Genomic DNA, 16,523 nt, shown 5'->3' on the forward strand with positions numbered 1-16,523 from the left:
AGAAGACATTCATTTAACCACTGGAGTTTCAATGTAAACTCCCTTGTAACTTGCAGGTTTCAATGTAAAAACCTTTGCTCTTGATTGCTATCACTCAAGCATAACTAAAAGAGAGATTAGTGTACACATAGACAGGACACATAACTTGCAGGTTTCAATGTAAAAACTTGAAATACGTTTTCTGACCAGATGTAGTTTTGTTGGCGTCGAAAGTTTAACCATTTACTGACAGCCCAGAGTCTTCTGAACTGAGATCAGTAGGTTTAAATTAATTGAAATCATGCGTTACATATAGCGAAGCCAAAATACAACGTCCACACATGTGGCCATGGGGTCGCATGAGGTTAAAGAACCCACAAATCAAAACAATGATCTGTAAAACCTATATTGAAACATCAACAAAAGAAGTTTTTACTCCCCAAAGAACCATTCAGTCAGAAACCCCAAACAGCCAGGGATTTCAAATGGGGGTCCTTGAAAGTCCTTTCTGTATGAATATAAAATCTATACTTATTCTATAAATGTCTTTCAACATGTGGCACATTCATGAATCTGAAAAAAATCTGATAATTGTTATTACTGTTATTCATGTAAGTTCATTTTAAAACTGCAGGACACATTTACTCACATGCACTCATAAAGTCATTAAAGACATAAACATATATGCACATAAAATATTGTATAACTGTGAGGCTCAGACAGTAGTAGCAATACAAGACAAAACTGGGATAACTAAAAATATCTTTATTGACTTAAAAATTTCCAGTTTTGAAATAAAATAGTCATAAAAAAAGAGTAAAATGAACACTAAAAAAAACTATCCTGAGACAGAAAGTCTAAGAAAGAAAGTAAAAGACAGCACGTGAGAGGTCTTTCTCTCCATACCTCTTTCATTCACACATCTGACAGCATCACAGTTCTGTGGGCAGTAATGTGCTTGAGTACGTTCCCATCAGCACACAAAATACCACACATGCACACATACAACACACACACACACAAACACACCGGGGAGTACCAGATTTTTGCTATGATTATGTTTTTGACATATCTTTACTAACAGGCTGATAACAATCACACACTCAACCACAAACTGTTTCTTTGTATTTAGCATTTATATAAGTTCTGATCAGATGCCATTTAGAGAAATATTTTCTTTGATATCTATACACTGTACAGAACATTCGGCTTTGCATATAGTTATCTACATGCATACAATATAAATAGTCACATGTAGCCGAGTTATAAACACTGAGGAAAATTCTGTTAGAAAGTCAGAAGAAATAGAGACTGGCAAAAGGAATCTATGTAAATATACATTCATTTATCAGAAATATTTTACCCATAAGCAATGTTTTATTAAAAAAAAATTTTTTTTTCATTTATATATATATATATATATATATATATATATATATATATATATATATATATATATATAAAAATAGCTGCATTGTAGTTGTTAGTTTTGGTAAGCTTCATTCTTAAATGTCCATATGAAACATTTGGAAGTACAGTGTTGTCCAAAATCTGAGACAATTAAATATATATTTGGCCCCACTTCATATTTCTTCTTGTTAACTACATGTTGTTGAGCAAAATTCTCACATGGTTCACTTTTGATGCTACTGAGATTGAGGTATGGGTAGGTTTAGGATTATGGGTAGGGGTAGGGGTAAGGTTTAGGTTTAGGGTTTAGGGTAAGGGTAGGTTTAGGAGTGGGGGTTAGGGTAAGGGTTGGGGTAGGGTTAGAGGTAAGGTTAACAGTGTAACTACAGTTGTAATTAAATGCAGGTCCTTTAAGTGTAATTGTAAGTACAATACAACTACACGTATGTACATAATAGGCACATTTTATCAAATGCTTAAGTACACAGTAGTTAAAGACACTTATATAAAGTGGGTCCTATATATATATATATATATATATATATATATATATATATATATATATATATATATATATATATATATATATTTTATAATAAATAATATTATCAGCATAAACAATAGTTTATCAGAAATTTGACATGAACTGCAGAATGTCTCTGTATTTGGTATGGTCAACGTAACAAATTTGATTATTTGATTAGTGACCAAGAAATAGTGCAGAATCTGAAATATTTCTTCATTTTAAGTCATTTTAAATGACAAAAATAAAAGTCTCAGTCTCAGATGTTTGGACCCCATTTGTATCAAGACATAATACACATTTGTGACACAATTTTGACAATTATTAGCAACCTGATAAAAAAAAATGCTGCATCTAAACAGTATCATCAGTGTGTCTGAAGTGCAGGAGTTTCTTTAACGTACATAAAAAACATACATTTATAGCTTTGGGATGTGAGTGGGCACTTGGTCAGGCGATCTCAATCAGATTTCAAGTCTTCATTGTCATATTGCATGTCCTCAGCGAGGTTCGCGCAGAGGAGATATGCTCTGCTGGGCTTTTACTCTCAGGGGGAGTCTCTCAGTAACCCCCCTAACCCTTTTATTTGAAGGTTACTCTTGCAAGTGTTGGAGGTTTCTCTGATAGTCGTCTACAGGTAAAGCACCTTGAGTCTGAAGTTCATAGCCACGCAGGTAGTGACCGTTGGTCTGGCTGGCAAAGTACAGGAGCTGCCTGGCAAACATGGGCTCCACCTTTAAACCAAGAGACACACCATGAGAATATTCACAATAGATATATGTTGTCTGAACAAATAAGTAGCAAATTTGCCGCCAGACTTTCTTTTCATTGTTTACGGACATGATATAAACGAAATGATGGAAGCCTGAAATTTCCCAAAAGATTTAACCTGACAGCTCTCATGTAAAATTATTATTTTAGGCTTAATGTAGTGACGTATTTTGTTCATTTCTAATGAAACCTTAAAAAAGGAATCCTCTGCAGAGTACCTTTAAACATTTGGCTTAAAGACAGGGCAGAATCGGAATGGAGGTGGTTCTTACCTGAGCTGTGATCATTTTGCTCTGCCGCTGGGGATCTGGGAACTCGTCCCCGAAGCACAACACCACCTGCGAGCGTGGCATTGGACGGCCGTGGTGAATGAAACCCTGCAACTCTGTGATGAGAAGAAAAAAAAGATAATTTAATAATTAAACGGGAATATTTTGATAATAAACTGAATTTCAGGGTCACATCCAGCTCCCGTTTGTCCCCGAAATAAAAATGTATAGTTAATTAATAATAAAATATTTAATACATTATTTATTTAAAAAAAATAAAAATAATATGAATAATTAATAATAAAATAATAAAAATAAAGAACTCATAGAATATTAAACCATTACAAATTTGTACATTGTAACATTATTTCCATGACAATTAAGCACATTTTGCTAAACACATTTTCATTACCATAATGCATCTGGACAACTTGTATTATATTGTATAATATTTATGCTAATGTATATAATGTATAAATATGTATAATTTATCATTTCATTCTTTTGATTTTAGAGTGAAATATGTAAGATTCACCCTTAAGTCTAGTTTGCATGCTTCTATTACTTGACCTATCATTTGGAAAATTGTGCATTTTTATTACTGATTACATTTTAATTGGATAAGTTACATAATATAAATGGCAAAAATAAACAAAAACTGCACACAAAAGCACAACTGCTAAAACCTATCAGTTTATTTTAAATGTCAATAGATATTCTTTACAGTAATTCCTCTAACCATCAATAGAAAAAAACTCCTGATGAGCAATAATGTGAACACAAGACCCCATGTAAGCATATTCACATAACCTTCTAAACTGATGACTGGTAGAGAGATAAAATGCAAATGAACTTTAGCAGGTGCACAGAAGACCTCTATGAGGGAGTCTGTTTCTGTGATGAGGTGGTCTGCAACATTATCTAAGAGTTTGCTGGAAAGTTCCCCAGTGCCGAGCACCACGTTAAACATGTGACATTAGAGTCAGACCTAATCATGACATGTAGTTGAGCCACACACAGGATAATGAACATGCTTTCATGTACACACCACAGACTGAAGTTAGGATAAATGACAGGTCTGTCCTCTGGTATGACTAAACTTCTAAATATGCTCAAGGCTTAATTGATAAACCTAGACACGAACTTCATTGGTATTTATACATAAAAACAAACATCTTCCAAGTTCATCTTATGAGGAACATTACTTTGGACATTTTCCCAACACACTGTCATTTGTATCTAACATTTCCAAGGATAAAGATTAGGAAATTAATCAACTTGGACTAATCAAAGACACTACTGTTTTTTGTTGTTGTTGTTGTTTCTTGGCCACTCTTATTGACAGGCGACAGGACACCATGAAAAGATTTTCAAGAATGGGTTCAAGAAATGTAAGCGTAAGAGTAGTTCTAGCAGAAAGATCTCAGGATTCATTCATCAGGCATCACATTCAATCACAATACAGCCTCCGCTTTATAAGCCTGCCAGCTGCCTCTCATTGTTCGCAGACTTCCGTGTTTTCACCCCCCATCCCACCCCATCTCCACCAGTTTAGGTCCCGTCCTGGGCGGAGGTAAGCTTCACTCCCCTGCCATCATCGCCTCTGGAGGGATCTAATGGTTCAAACAGCATCGAAGCGCTGAACCGTAGGTCAGGGCTTACGCCAAATGATTTAAGTATCTTTTCGTTCGTATTATTCCAATAATCTCAAGTCTTTCTGATAGAAATGATCCGTGCCAGATTTCAAATCGAGTTTCCCATATAAGCGCCAATGCACGATTGGCCCAACTCATGAAACACAAGCAGAAAAGAGAATACACAAGAGAATAATTCTTCTGAAAATTCTCATATCAACACAACAAATTTCTCACTAAATAATTCGATAGATGATTGTTTGAAATCTGTGTAAATAGAGCTGTGTAATTCCTTCGTAAATTCATTGTTGCATAAATTGCCAAAGCAATAAAACTCAACTCCAACCCAAGGAGACTAAATAATCACATAATGATCTAACAGCCCATAATTGTGTCAAAGTTCTGCAGAAAAGGTTTTTAACAGCCCTAATGACACTTCTCTTTAATTAAAGGGAATTCAATTAGACTAGACAGCATTAATACCCTGGGAAATCTTGTAAAATTTCTACCCTCAACGATCTCCACCATCCTGTCATCTCTTCCCTAATCAAACCACAGGCAGATGTTTTATCATCTCTAAATCAGCTCAAACCATTAACAATCACTCTCTAGTTCTGATGCATTGAAGACCATCATCTCCTCTTACCTGTAAGGAACTGTTGAGTGTCCATCAGCTTGCAGGTCTGCTCTTTCTCCAACTTGTTGGGTTTGTCTGCATATGGGGCAAGTGGACCTTCCCAGTACACTCTCCCCTGACAAAGCCGCTTGGCGTACAGTCCGTCCGGAGCCAACCACAACACAACTCCGCGGTCCAGGATGTTAGGCAGCTTCTCGGCCCCACGCCGCTGGGACTGGGGGTATGGGAAGGGAAAGAGCACAGGCTCTGCCCCACCATAGAGCCTCTCCTCTGGACATGGAGAAGAAGGGGATGAGGGGGATCCAGGAGTTGAAGAGGAGGAGATTCGACAGCCGTCAGGACTGCTGGTGGTCACCTCCTTAACAAGAGACTCACGATAGTAGAGGGAGATGTGCAGGCGACAGTCTGTAGAGGACAGAGAAGACATAATGGAGTCAGAGCCAGAGAATTCTGCAAATCCATTGATTTCAAAGGAGATGGTGCAATGCAGTGCTCTTACATGATAAGATTTCAACATTTGCTGCAATGTAATTTGATGTAAGCATCCATTGACCAATGAGAATTTTAGACAGGTGGTTCTAGTTGTGACTTCTTAAATGTAAGTCTGTATGATTTTTTGTTTTGTTTTATGATCCTCCAGATGAAAAGCTTAGAAAAGCAACGGCTCACCTCTCTTCAATAAGCCTCAGAGTTTGAGGGATCATAAACCGTGCAGGACACATTAAGTGCCATTTTGTTCTTTTGTTACAAAAGTAATAGCAATGGATGTCATTGCAACCTAATTAGTACCTCAACATAGCAGTTCATATTAACATATATAATATACACTGTACATATACAAGTTTTTTTGTTTGTGATTTCATTTGTTTACCTGAAATGGCCATGGCTTCAGCGGATCTCATACTGTGGTCCATTGCCACTGGATGAGTTTCTGTAGGTGAGTAGGTGTAGAAGGAGCCAGATATCTGGTATCCTGGAAGGTGCATGAGCATTAAAATGGATGGTTTAGCAAAGACTGTTGTGTGGCTGGACAATTAATAATAACAACACACATTGTTAATAATGTGCCCAAGTATTGCATTTTGCAAAAGAAAATGGTTGGCTTCCCTCTCCTTATTTTGCAAGCCTTCAAAAAGAGTTGGAATCAAGACTACACCCAAAATCATTACACAACTCCTCCCCTAAAATAACCAGACCAAGACTAGACCCCATAAGGACCAGATCCATACCAAGAATAGACCCCTCGAGGCCCAGATCCAACGAGGACTAGACCCCTCGAGGCCCAGATCCAGACCAAGATTAGACCCCTCGAGGCCCAGGGGCAGACCAAAACTAGACCCTCGAGCCGCAAATTCAGATTAAGATTAGAACCCTTGAAGCCCAGATCCAGACCTAGACTAGATCCCTCCAGGCCCAGATCCAGACCAAGACTAGACCCATCGAGGGCCAGATCTGGACCAAGAATAGACACCTCGAGACCTAGATCCAGACCAGGACTAGACCCTTCAAATCCCAGATCCAGACCATCTCTAGACCCCTTGAGAGCCAAGTCAAGACCAAGAATTCAAATTTTAAGACCCAGAGGGCCCTTTAAAAGGTCAAGACAACAAGATTAAAATTTCAACTTTGTCAACAATGCATTTCTTTAGCGATAAAAATTGTAACTTATTCAGGGTGTGTCCATCTTATGTCAGTTTTTGTTGAATTTCTAGTACCGTTTTAACGTGTTAAGTGTATGTGTAGCTTTGTTCACTTTGTGCCCAATGTGTGATCATCTAACATTTATTTGTTACTTTTGCTGCTAGTCATCGTGTCTGTATGTATCTGCTGTAAACTAGATCATTATTTATTTATTTATAGCAAAATATATCAAAGGGGCTCTTAAGAAAATGTTATAAAAACACCCCTGCACAGGTAGTAAAACATGCAAATGTGACACGCATTCCTTGGTACACCTTGATTTCAAGCTAATGTTTTTTTCTCTTTTACAGAGTAAGAAGTACTCTCACCACACAATATCTATTAATACACATAGTGTATATCATAAATTTAGATTTTCTCTTTCTTTTCAAAGTCAGCTAATGTTGCCTTTGATAAACACTCTTCTCAAGTACTACAGGAACAAGCATGCAAAACAGAAGCGAGAGCATATAGCATCAAGAAACCAACATCTGACGATTAAGCTTAAAGGGACAGTAACCCAATTTAAATTCTGTCATTTACTCACTCTCATTTTTTTCCAAACCCGTATGACATTCTTCCATGGAACATAAAAGGAGATGTTGGCAAAATGTTAAAGACTGACAGCCTCAGTCACTTTCATTGTAAGGACAAAAAAAAAAAAAGAATCAATTTAGGAAATTGGGAATGAGGCTCCTTTTCAGTTCCACAGAAGAAAGAAAGTAATATGGATTTAAAACAACATGACAGTGGTTAAGTGCATTTGTATTTTTCTGTGAATTATTGCTTTAAAGATTTACACAAGCTTTAAATATGGGCTATCGTAGTCTTTGATGTTGTTCTCTAGAACCTGATATTGGGTCATTGGGTACATTGAGTTTATCACATTCATTTAATGCTGTATTTTATACAGCTATGGAGATTTTTACACCGCTATCGGAGATGGCTTTGATTTTGCATTATTTGAGAAACTTGAAGCAGGTACCGTTGTCACAGGGTGATGGATGCCAGGGTAAGGAGCGCGCTGGTGGGTATGGACACTGGCCGTACGGTAGATCTGCATGAGGTGCCTGCGGGTGAGGTTGATCTGCACTATATTCCCTCCAGTCACGCCTCTCCTGAGGGAGCATGTATCCAGGCATCTGCAGATCCAGGCATCTGCAGAGGGTTAATGTATTTTTGACTTATTTTCTTGGTAAAAATATCTACAAATCCTTCTAAGAAGACACATTTACCTGAGAAGCAACACTACATAAGATATTAAGACTTGTTTTCACTAAAGTCTTTAGTATTTTGGTTCTCAATGCAGGATGCTGATATGCTGGTTTCCCCACCAGGCTTCTAAACTAGCTTTGCCAGCAAGACTTCCTTGGCCAACCAGCTTAATCAGAAAGACCATCCTGGTTGACCAGTTTCACCATTCATGTTTTGCATGGATATTCCAGTTCATCAGCCAGACCAGCACCAAACCAGGACCAACCAGCCCGGACCAGCATTGAACTTCATCCTGGTCTAAGCTGGTACAGGGTTGTATTATTAGTTACCCGTTCTTCCCAGTGGTTTAAGCTGGTCTCCCAGCCTGACCAGCTGAAAAGTGCCCAAAACCCCTCTAAAACCAGCAAACTGACCAGGCTGGGTGACCAGCTGAGACAAGCAAACCATCTCAGGCTGTTTTAGTTGTTTTCTGTCAACTCAAAACGTAGTCGTAGATGGATACAACGCTAATGAAACAATGAATAAAAGGAAATAAATCTCGAAAAACATGGGTGTGGAACTGTATTGAAATATTACCGATCATAAGGAGCCATTTGCCTGTTCCGATGTTACCAATAAAAAACAATATTTAGTAAAAAGTGTGATCTTACAACAGTAATATCAGCTTACCTGAGGCTGTAGGGGTGGATAAGGAGAATGCATGGGGTAACTGATAGGAGTCACATGTGTTGTGCTGTCTTCAATGCTACTGGCCTTAGAACCTACAATGCATAAATGAAAAGTTTGATAACAATGCTAATTTTGCCTATGCTAATAAACTGACAGCAATGGTAATTTTTAGCTCTGGCAGAAATATTCCTGTGAATCTCTAGCTACAAAACCATCTCCTTTGCAATTAAATTTTATCCACAGATCTGGAACATATGGCTTTAACATTCGATAGCTTTTTACTTTTCACAAACGCCATCTATTTGGCCTTAACTCTAATTGTACCATTTTTGTTGCCTCATCTTGAAATGTAGAAAACAAACATACAATTCAACAACATCTATAGTGACACTCCTGATGAAATTCTGATTTCTGCATAAGAAACCCAAACCAATTTGTATGTCTTAAACCATAAATTCACTTACAGTTCAATCTTGCCTACACTTTACAGGTAGCTGCAATCTCGAAGTATAGTACCCACAGAAAAATTTGAAACTATATTTTATGAAATTAATTTTATGCCACAAAGTACTTTCAATACTTAAGGATCCAAACAGAAATCTTCATGGTCTTGACCCTACATCTCACAAGTTTAATATGCAAGGACTGATGGGCGACTTGTGCTGCTTAGTGTTGTGCACTTGGTAACCAAAGCTCTCTATAAAAAGCTTGAGGATTTTAGCACATGTAGTGGCTTCCTCTCAGCTTCCTGCTACAGTTGGTGAGGGCAAGCAGCAATATTCAAGGTGAATATATTTTTCATGCATTCACATTTGCTCATTGTGATTTTGCTTTTTCAGAGTTTGACTACGGTCCAGTCTATCAAAGCTGGACCAACAACTACACCCTACAAAAATGACTGATTTCTTAGAACCAACAGTGATTTATCCAATTAGACGGCATCTAATACAGTGGTTAGTCGAAGCTCAAAATGATCCTCTGTTAATGCAAGTAATACATGTAACACATCTCATTCATTCAAAATACAAGATCAGAAAGTGGATGGTAACTGAGGCTAACATTTCATTTTTTGGTAAAGTAACCATTTAATATCAGGGAGTAAGGTAATTACCTCTCTTCACTCCTTCTGGAATTATCCTGTAGACCTTGTAAGGATCTGAAATGTCCAGCTGGCTTCGCTCCACCAGTTCATCAAAGTCATTGCTTTTGTTAAGGGCACAGCGCAGTCTTGTTTTCCATGTTGGAGGGTCTGGTTTGTCCAAGCCTTCTCTGTATTTCCCTTTGAACAGTGCCCAAGCCTACAAGTAGAAACACCACCACGAAGATGGGAAGAGAGAATGAGTAAGTGGGAAGGAAAGACACTGAAGAAAAAGAACTTTACTGTTCTACCAAGAACGAACAGGTAGGATCATCGTTTAAAGGTATACGTAAATGTATATGCTTATACGGGTGATTCTCACGAAACCTGTCAAGAAAATGTCCTGGTCCAGTTTTACTCAAAAATCAAACTAAACAAATGAGATATTATATTATATATAGAAAATGAAGCCTATTTTTAGGGCAATTAAGGTTTTTTACATCATCATGACATTACTTCCATGACAGTTACGTACATTTTATGCACATTTCTAAAAGGTTGTTATGGTATTCTCATTACCTCAATCTGAAAAAAAAAACAATAAGATATATTGTTTACATTTTAAAGTATTTACACATCACAATAGTCAACATTCTTTATTAATGCCTTTAATTTTTGCTGATTTTAATAAAAAAAAACTATTTGTACAACAGCATTGTACTGCTATACAGTATAAAATTACTGTTACAGTAATGAAAACCATCACTGAGCCTGTTTACATGCACGCCATTGCGCTGATGGCTCCCAAAAACCAGCTTATTTTAAAAATCAAGAAAACTGCGCTTACATGAGATTTGAAAAAGGTCGGGTTATTCTCTGCTTTTGACGTCAAACCGTGAAAAGGCATGCACACAGCACATGTGTACATTGGATAAGCTGGCAAGAACACCGGTAAAGGTGTTTACATGCAATGTGAAAATAGAGAAAAATCTACCCGAGTTGATCGGTTTAATCTTAAGGCGTTAATGACCTTAAACCGATTAAGGAAAGCTGTTTAAGGCGTTTACATGACCTCACACGTTGTCGGCTTATTATGCATAATTGGTGTAAAGATGTGTGTGTACTCACTCATTGAAAAAAATAGGAATAGTTAACGTAAAACATACATACACATTGCAATATTGAGAAGTAAGGGGGTAAAATGTGCTTAAGTGTCCTGAAAGTAATGTCACAATGTAGAAAATCGTAATTATTCTAAACGTAGGCTTCATTTTCTTTATGAAAAATATCACATCAAGGAAAATCAAGGGGGGCAGTGCCTCTCCTAGACCCCCCTCTTAGACCCGGCCATGATTTGGTCCCTTATACATAAAATACATTAATGTCATTTTTAGAGAATGTATGTGGTGTCCTAGCAGAGCAACCACAGGTGCAGTTCATCACATAAAGTATCAACATGTTCCACTAACATTTGACAACTAGAAATGTTCTGTCTTCATTTTTAACTTTTTTTTTTTTTTTTTTATTCCTAACAAACAATTGTTTTGTGAAAAGTTTTGCTTTAAAAGTCTGCTAGTTCTATCATTTCTTTTAAATGCATGCCACTTGTCAAGTGTGACAAATGTCCAAATACTTTTTGGGGACAATCATTTATTTATCACTTAAAAAGTTCAGAGGATCCACCAGGAGATCCATCTTCATCTTCATGACTCACCTTGAAGAGCGCAGCATCCTCGTCCCGGTTGTAGTCCTGTTTCCCAGCGTGTTTCCAGGGAATCCTGAAAATGGTTTTCTCATCATTCTCCCAAACCAAGCCAGGATATTCCCCGCTGTCAATCTGATCGATGAGCCACTGTCTAAGCTTGCCATTCCCACAACTGACTGACATGCTGCAGTCTCCATCTAAGTTCATGTCTGTCAGAGGTGCATGCGAGGGCAGGTGCACATGCAGTGAGCAGAAGAGTGTTTCAAACGCATGCATGCAGAACCAAACATTAAACAAAAGAATAATATCTAGATATTCTTGAAGGGAATGGAAAATAATGCATAAAAGACATCTATGAGAATGTAACAGTATGCATATAAAGCAAGAACTATGCATCAAGATAGTTTGAGAATGATTGCATGCCAATAACACATAAAAGTTATATATATATATATATATATATATATATATATATATATATATATATATATATATATATATATATATATATATATGTGTGTGTGTGTGTGTGTGTGTGTTAAAAGACGGCGAGTTAATGAATGTATGTTCTAAAACAAAATACATATAGATATATTTGAAGCGAATAGAAAATGTACAAATACATAAATGTAGTTAGTTAACATAGCTTTTGGTTCAAAAGTGTATGCTTTTTTTTTTTTTAATTGCTTTTAATCAGTAATTGTAACATGCTGTGAATGAGATCAAGCCTCCGGTCTTACCTTTGTGAATGCAGACGGCTCGACTCGACTTTCAAACCCGACACAGCTCAAGTCATGGCAGCAGAAGATGATTTCTATTCTTAAATAATGTAAAAGTGTGATAGGTGGAGAGATGGGTGGAGCTTTACGTGGAAGTGTATTTCTCTCCAGCAGCATTCAGAGCCAAACACTTCAGAGAAACACGGCAGAACCGCAAGAATAAACATCCAACATACGGGAAATCCCTCGAACACGGTGGAACAAAAATCGATAAACTTAAGGCAGAAAATCTCCCGGCACTCGTCATCAGATCAGAACTATCCCGATGTGTGGTGTTTGTTTATTTATGTGAGGTTTGATGAAAGTCACGGTGACGGAACACAATGGGGCCGGAGCAGAAACATATCTGAGGGTACCAAAGGGGGATATGTCAAAGTAGTTGTGTTTTTTATGAATGTGATTTAAATATTCGCAGTTACGTAGACTGCTTGGGTCTGTTCAACTTTTAACCCCCAGCACAAATAATAGTAAAGTTATGTGAAACTTGGGGAGTAATATTAGATGTTACCAATGTGTTCCAAACGTTGATTATGCTGCCCCCTGGTGTTTTCCAGAACAACATTACACCAACATAAACTTCCATCAACTGCACATGCTCACATAAACATTACATTTATAATACCATTATAAAGTTAAGATAACAACATTCGCAATAGTTATATTTCAAACTAAACTGTTCTTAAACCCTTTATAGTAAACAACTGTTCGTCTAAGGTTGTGATGTTTCAGAAAGTCCTGATAACTGTCCATCCGTCTATCTCTGTCTCTCTTTCTGTCTGTCTGTCTATCTTTGTCTATCTACCTACAGTATCTATCTATCTATCGATCTGTCAATCATCTGTCTGTCAGTCCATCTATCTGTCCTTCTGTCTGTCTATCTATCTATCTAGTCTGTCTGTCTGTGTCTGTCTATCTGCCCTTCCATCTATCTATCGATCTATCAATCATCTATCTATCTGTCCTTCTATCTATCTATCTACAGTATGTCTGTCTGTCTATCTAGCTACAGTATCTATCGATCTATCTATCATCTATCCATCTGTCAATCCATCTATCTATCTATCAATCTACAGTATCTATCTATCTATCTGTCTGTCCATCAGTCCATCTATCTGTCCTTCTGTCTATCTATCTACAGTATCTGTCTGTCTGTCTATCTAGCTACAGTATCTATCTATCTATCTATCTATCTGCCCTTCCATCTATTGATCTATCAATCATCTATCCATCTGTCAATCCATCTATCTGTCCTTCTGTCTATCTATCTATCACTTTGACATGTAGGTTTCATTTAAACAGTCCCTCAGTATGCTTTGGCAACATAATGTGTCAACAGTAATCACTGTCATTGATCACAAGAGCTTCACTCTTCTAGGAAATATTGAGGAAAAACAGAAACACAAAACAAGTTCACTCAGTTAAAGACTTTAGTATGAATACATTTTTTATAACAGAAGTGTAAATTACCAAGAACTACAAAACGCAATTTAACATCTAACATTGCTTCAGTAGTAAACATTAAAATCTGGCATACTGTAGATCTTATTTACAAAATGAAAAAATGTCCTTTAATTAAAACAAAAAAAATTTAAAAAACAGTGCTATGCCATATACACAGTCACCAACTTGACTGAGGATGTAAAATGAAGACATTTCTTATTTGAGATAACAATTATCATGAACAAGTCTTTGAGGAATGGCTTGTTGACTTTAGATTTCCTTCTCTGTCTGGAGTGAATGATTAGTCGAGACCTTTCAGGTGTCCACCGTCCTGTCCTGTACATCGTTCTCCAACAGTGCTGAGGTGCTGGGTATCTGTGCGAGCAGGGCAAGGATATCCTCTTCATCATTAAAAGGGTTTTTCTTATACTCCTCCTTCAGCCACTCCCTGAACTGAACATATACAGTACATATAATACTGATTAATTAGGACTTTTAAAATTATCTTAGATAAAGAGGCCATAAATCTGTATTTATTAACAAAAAATATGCATGTCTTTAATAATAATTAAAATGTATACTTTTAATTATTTAACATTTAACAAATAAAATTCAACATGAAATCAAAATTGACACTATTTCCTTTATAAATACACACTCTTGGTCACACTATAAAGGACTTATTGGGGCACGTTATTCAAAATAATAATAATAATATTCATGTTTGTTAACCCCTTACTCACTGTAACAATGAACTCGAGTGATTATTGCTTTTATAAAAATGGAAGCATCAGCATTATGATAAAAAACAACAATGTTCAATTGAGAGTTGAATGTATTAATAATAATCGGAATAAACGATTCATCTGCCAAGTTATACAGTTCATTCTCCTAACTGGAAGCTGTTTGCAATTGCTAAGCAACATATAAAGTTGGTGCATTAAAATAAGCTGTGTCCCAAATTATGAATTATACACTATGCCAGTGTTGTAGTCAAGACCACCTAAACCGAGACCAAGTCAAGACCAGAGTGTATCGAGACCGAGACAAGACCAAGACCAAGGCAGGGCGAGACCGAGTCAAGACCAAGACCAGACCAGTGCGAGTCCCACACTTCATGACAAACTTATGATAAAATGTGGAACATGCAAACCATAGGCACTCCTCAAATTGATCTGAAAGATCCACATTCCCATAAGAACACCCACAGAAAACAAATGAAGATTCCTCTTCATTCACCTCTTTTATTGCCATATATACAGTGCCTTGCAAAAGTATTCAGACCCCTGAAAAATTCTCTCATATTACCAAATTACAAATGGTACACTGAAATTTCATTCTGATTGATATTTTATTTTAAAACACTGAAACTCAAAATCAGTTATTGTAAGGTGACATTGTTTTTTTTTGTTGGGAAATATTTTTATGAAAAATAAAAAACTTAAATATCTTGCTTGCAAGTATTCAACCCCCACACATTAATATTTGGTCAAGCCACCGTTTCCTGCAATAACTGCTTTAAGTCTTTTGGGGTACATATATACCAGCTTTGCACACAATGACTAAGTGATTTTGGCCCATTCTTCTCGGCAGATTTGCTCCAGGTTGTTCAGGTTGGTTGAGTGACGCTTGTGGAATGCACTTTTCAAATAGTGCCACAGATTCTCAATAGGATTGAGATCAGGACTTTGACTGGGCCACTGTAGGACATTTATCTTTTTGTTCTTGAGCCACTCCAATGTTGCTTTGGCCTTGTGCTTGGCATCACTGTCATGCTGAATGGTGAATTTCCTCCCAAGCTTCAGTTTTTTTAACAGACTGAAGCAGGTTCTCTTGCAATATTTCCCTATATTTTGCTCCATCCATTCTTCCTTCAATTCTAACAAGATGCCCAGTCCCTGCTGATGAGAAGCATACCCACAACATGATGCTGCCACCACCATACTTCACTGTAGGAATGATGTGTCTTGAGGCATTGGAAGTGTAAGGTTTGCGCCACACATAGCGCTTTGAGTTTTGTCCAAAAAGCTCTATCTTGGTCTCATCTGACCACAAAACCTTCTGACACATCACAGCTGGGTCACTCACATGCTTTCTGGCAAACTCCAGACGTGCTTTCAGATGGTACTTTTTGAGTAACGGCTTCTTTCTTGCCACCCTCCCATACAGGCCAGCGTTATGCAGTGGTCTTGATATGGTTGACTAGTGCACCATTACACCACTCCCAGCCACTGATCTCTGTAGTTCCTTCAAAGTGATTGTTGGCCTCTCTGTGGCTTCTCTCACAAGTTTCCTTTTTGTTAGAGCGCTGAGTTTTGAGGGATGGCCTTTTCTTGGCAGTGCCTGGGTGGTGCAGCTTCCACTTCCTGATTATTGATCCATCTGTGCTCACTGGGATATCCAAACATTTGGATATTATTTTGTACCCTTTCCCTAATCTATGCATTTTTATTACTTTATCTCTAACTTATGTGGAATGCTCTTTGGTCTCCATTTTCCTAAAGTTTCACAGCCTGACCAATGATCCTTCAACAATGGGTTTTTTTATCCAGAAAATGTGATTGCCACTTTAATTATTCACAGGTGGATGCCAGTGGTAAAGTAATTGTGTCCTCCTTAAGGCAATTCCTTTCATCAGTGTAACCTGGCAGCTTCCACAGCACAGGGGCTGAATACTTATGTAAGCAAGATATTTCAGTATACTGCATTAGCTACATCCCTCAATATATGTTAA

General features: G+C 37.3%; 2 protein-coding genes across 2 annotated transcripts in view; both read right to left on the reverse strand.

Annotated features, from left to right (window-relative positions):
• Positions 1 to 729: 729 nt before the first annotated feature.
• Positions 730 to 12,407, reverse strand: irf4a (interferon regulatory factor 4a). Its single transcript, XM_051697677.1, has 9 exons — positions 12,311 to 12,407; positions 11,580 to 11,779; positions 9,899 to 10,085; positions 8,788 to 8,879; positions 7,889 to 8,045; positions 6,095 to 6,196; positions 5,233 to 5,628; positions 2,956 to 3,068; positions 730 to 2,646 (listed from the first exon to the last, which is right to left on the reverse strand). Exons 2-9 carry the CDS (start codon positions 11,775 to 11,777, stop codon positions 2,506 to 2,508), a joined length of 1,386 nt encoding a protein of 461 aa, XP_051553637.1. The 5' UTR covers positions 11,778 to 11,779; positions 12,311 to 12,407; the 3' UTR covers positions 730 to 2,505.
• Positions 12,408 to 13,762: 1,355 nt separating this feature from the next.
• dusp22b (dual specificity phosphatase 22b) overlaps positions 13,763 to 16,523 on the reverse strand; it is a 32,611-nt gene continuing 29,850 nt past the window's right edge. Inside the window, exon 7 of the mRNA XM_051698010.1 lies at positions 13,763 to 14,242. Coding sequence (XP_051553970.1) covers positions 14,105 to 14,242 — 138 coding nt within the window. The 3' untranslated portion in view covers positions 13,763 to 14,104. The remainder of the gene's footprint in view (positions 14,243 to 16,523) is intronic.

Source organism: Myxocyprinus asiaticus, chromosome 5, assembly GCF_019703515.2.
Source record: "Myxocyprinus asiaticus isolate MX2 ecotype Aquarium Trade chromosome 5, UBuf_Myxa_2, whole genome shotgun sequence".
NCBI lineage: Eukaryota > Metazoa > Chordata > Actinopteri > Cypriniformes > Catostomidae > Myxocyprinus > Myxocyprinus asiaticus.

Bases quoted from the DNA above. Each gene is read 5' to 3' on its own strand.
- irf4a (XM_051697677.1), bottom strand. From the start codon at position 11,777: ATGAACTTAGATGGAGACTGCAGCATGTCAGTCAGTTGTGGGAATGGC. The intron at 8,046-8,787 runs GTAAGCTGATAT...CTGGATCTGCAG, and splicing joins ATCCACCCCTACAGCCTCAG to ATGCCTGGATACATGCTCCC. The intron at 2,647-2,955 runs GTAAGAACCACC...CTTGGTTTAAAG, and splicing joins GCAAAATGATCACAGCTCAG to GTGGAGCCCATGTTTGCCAG.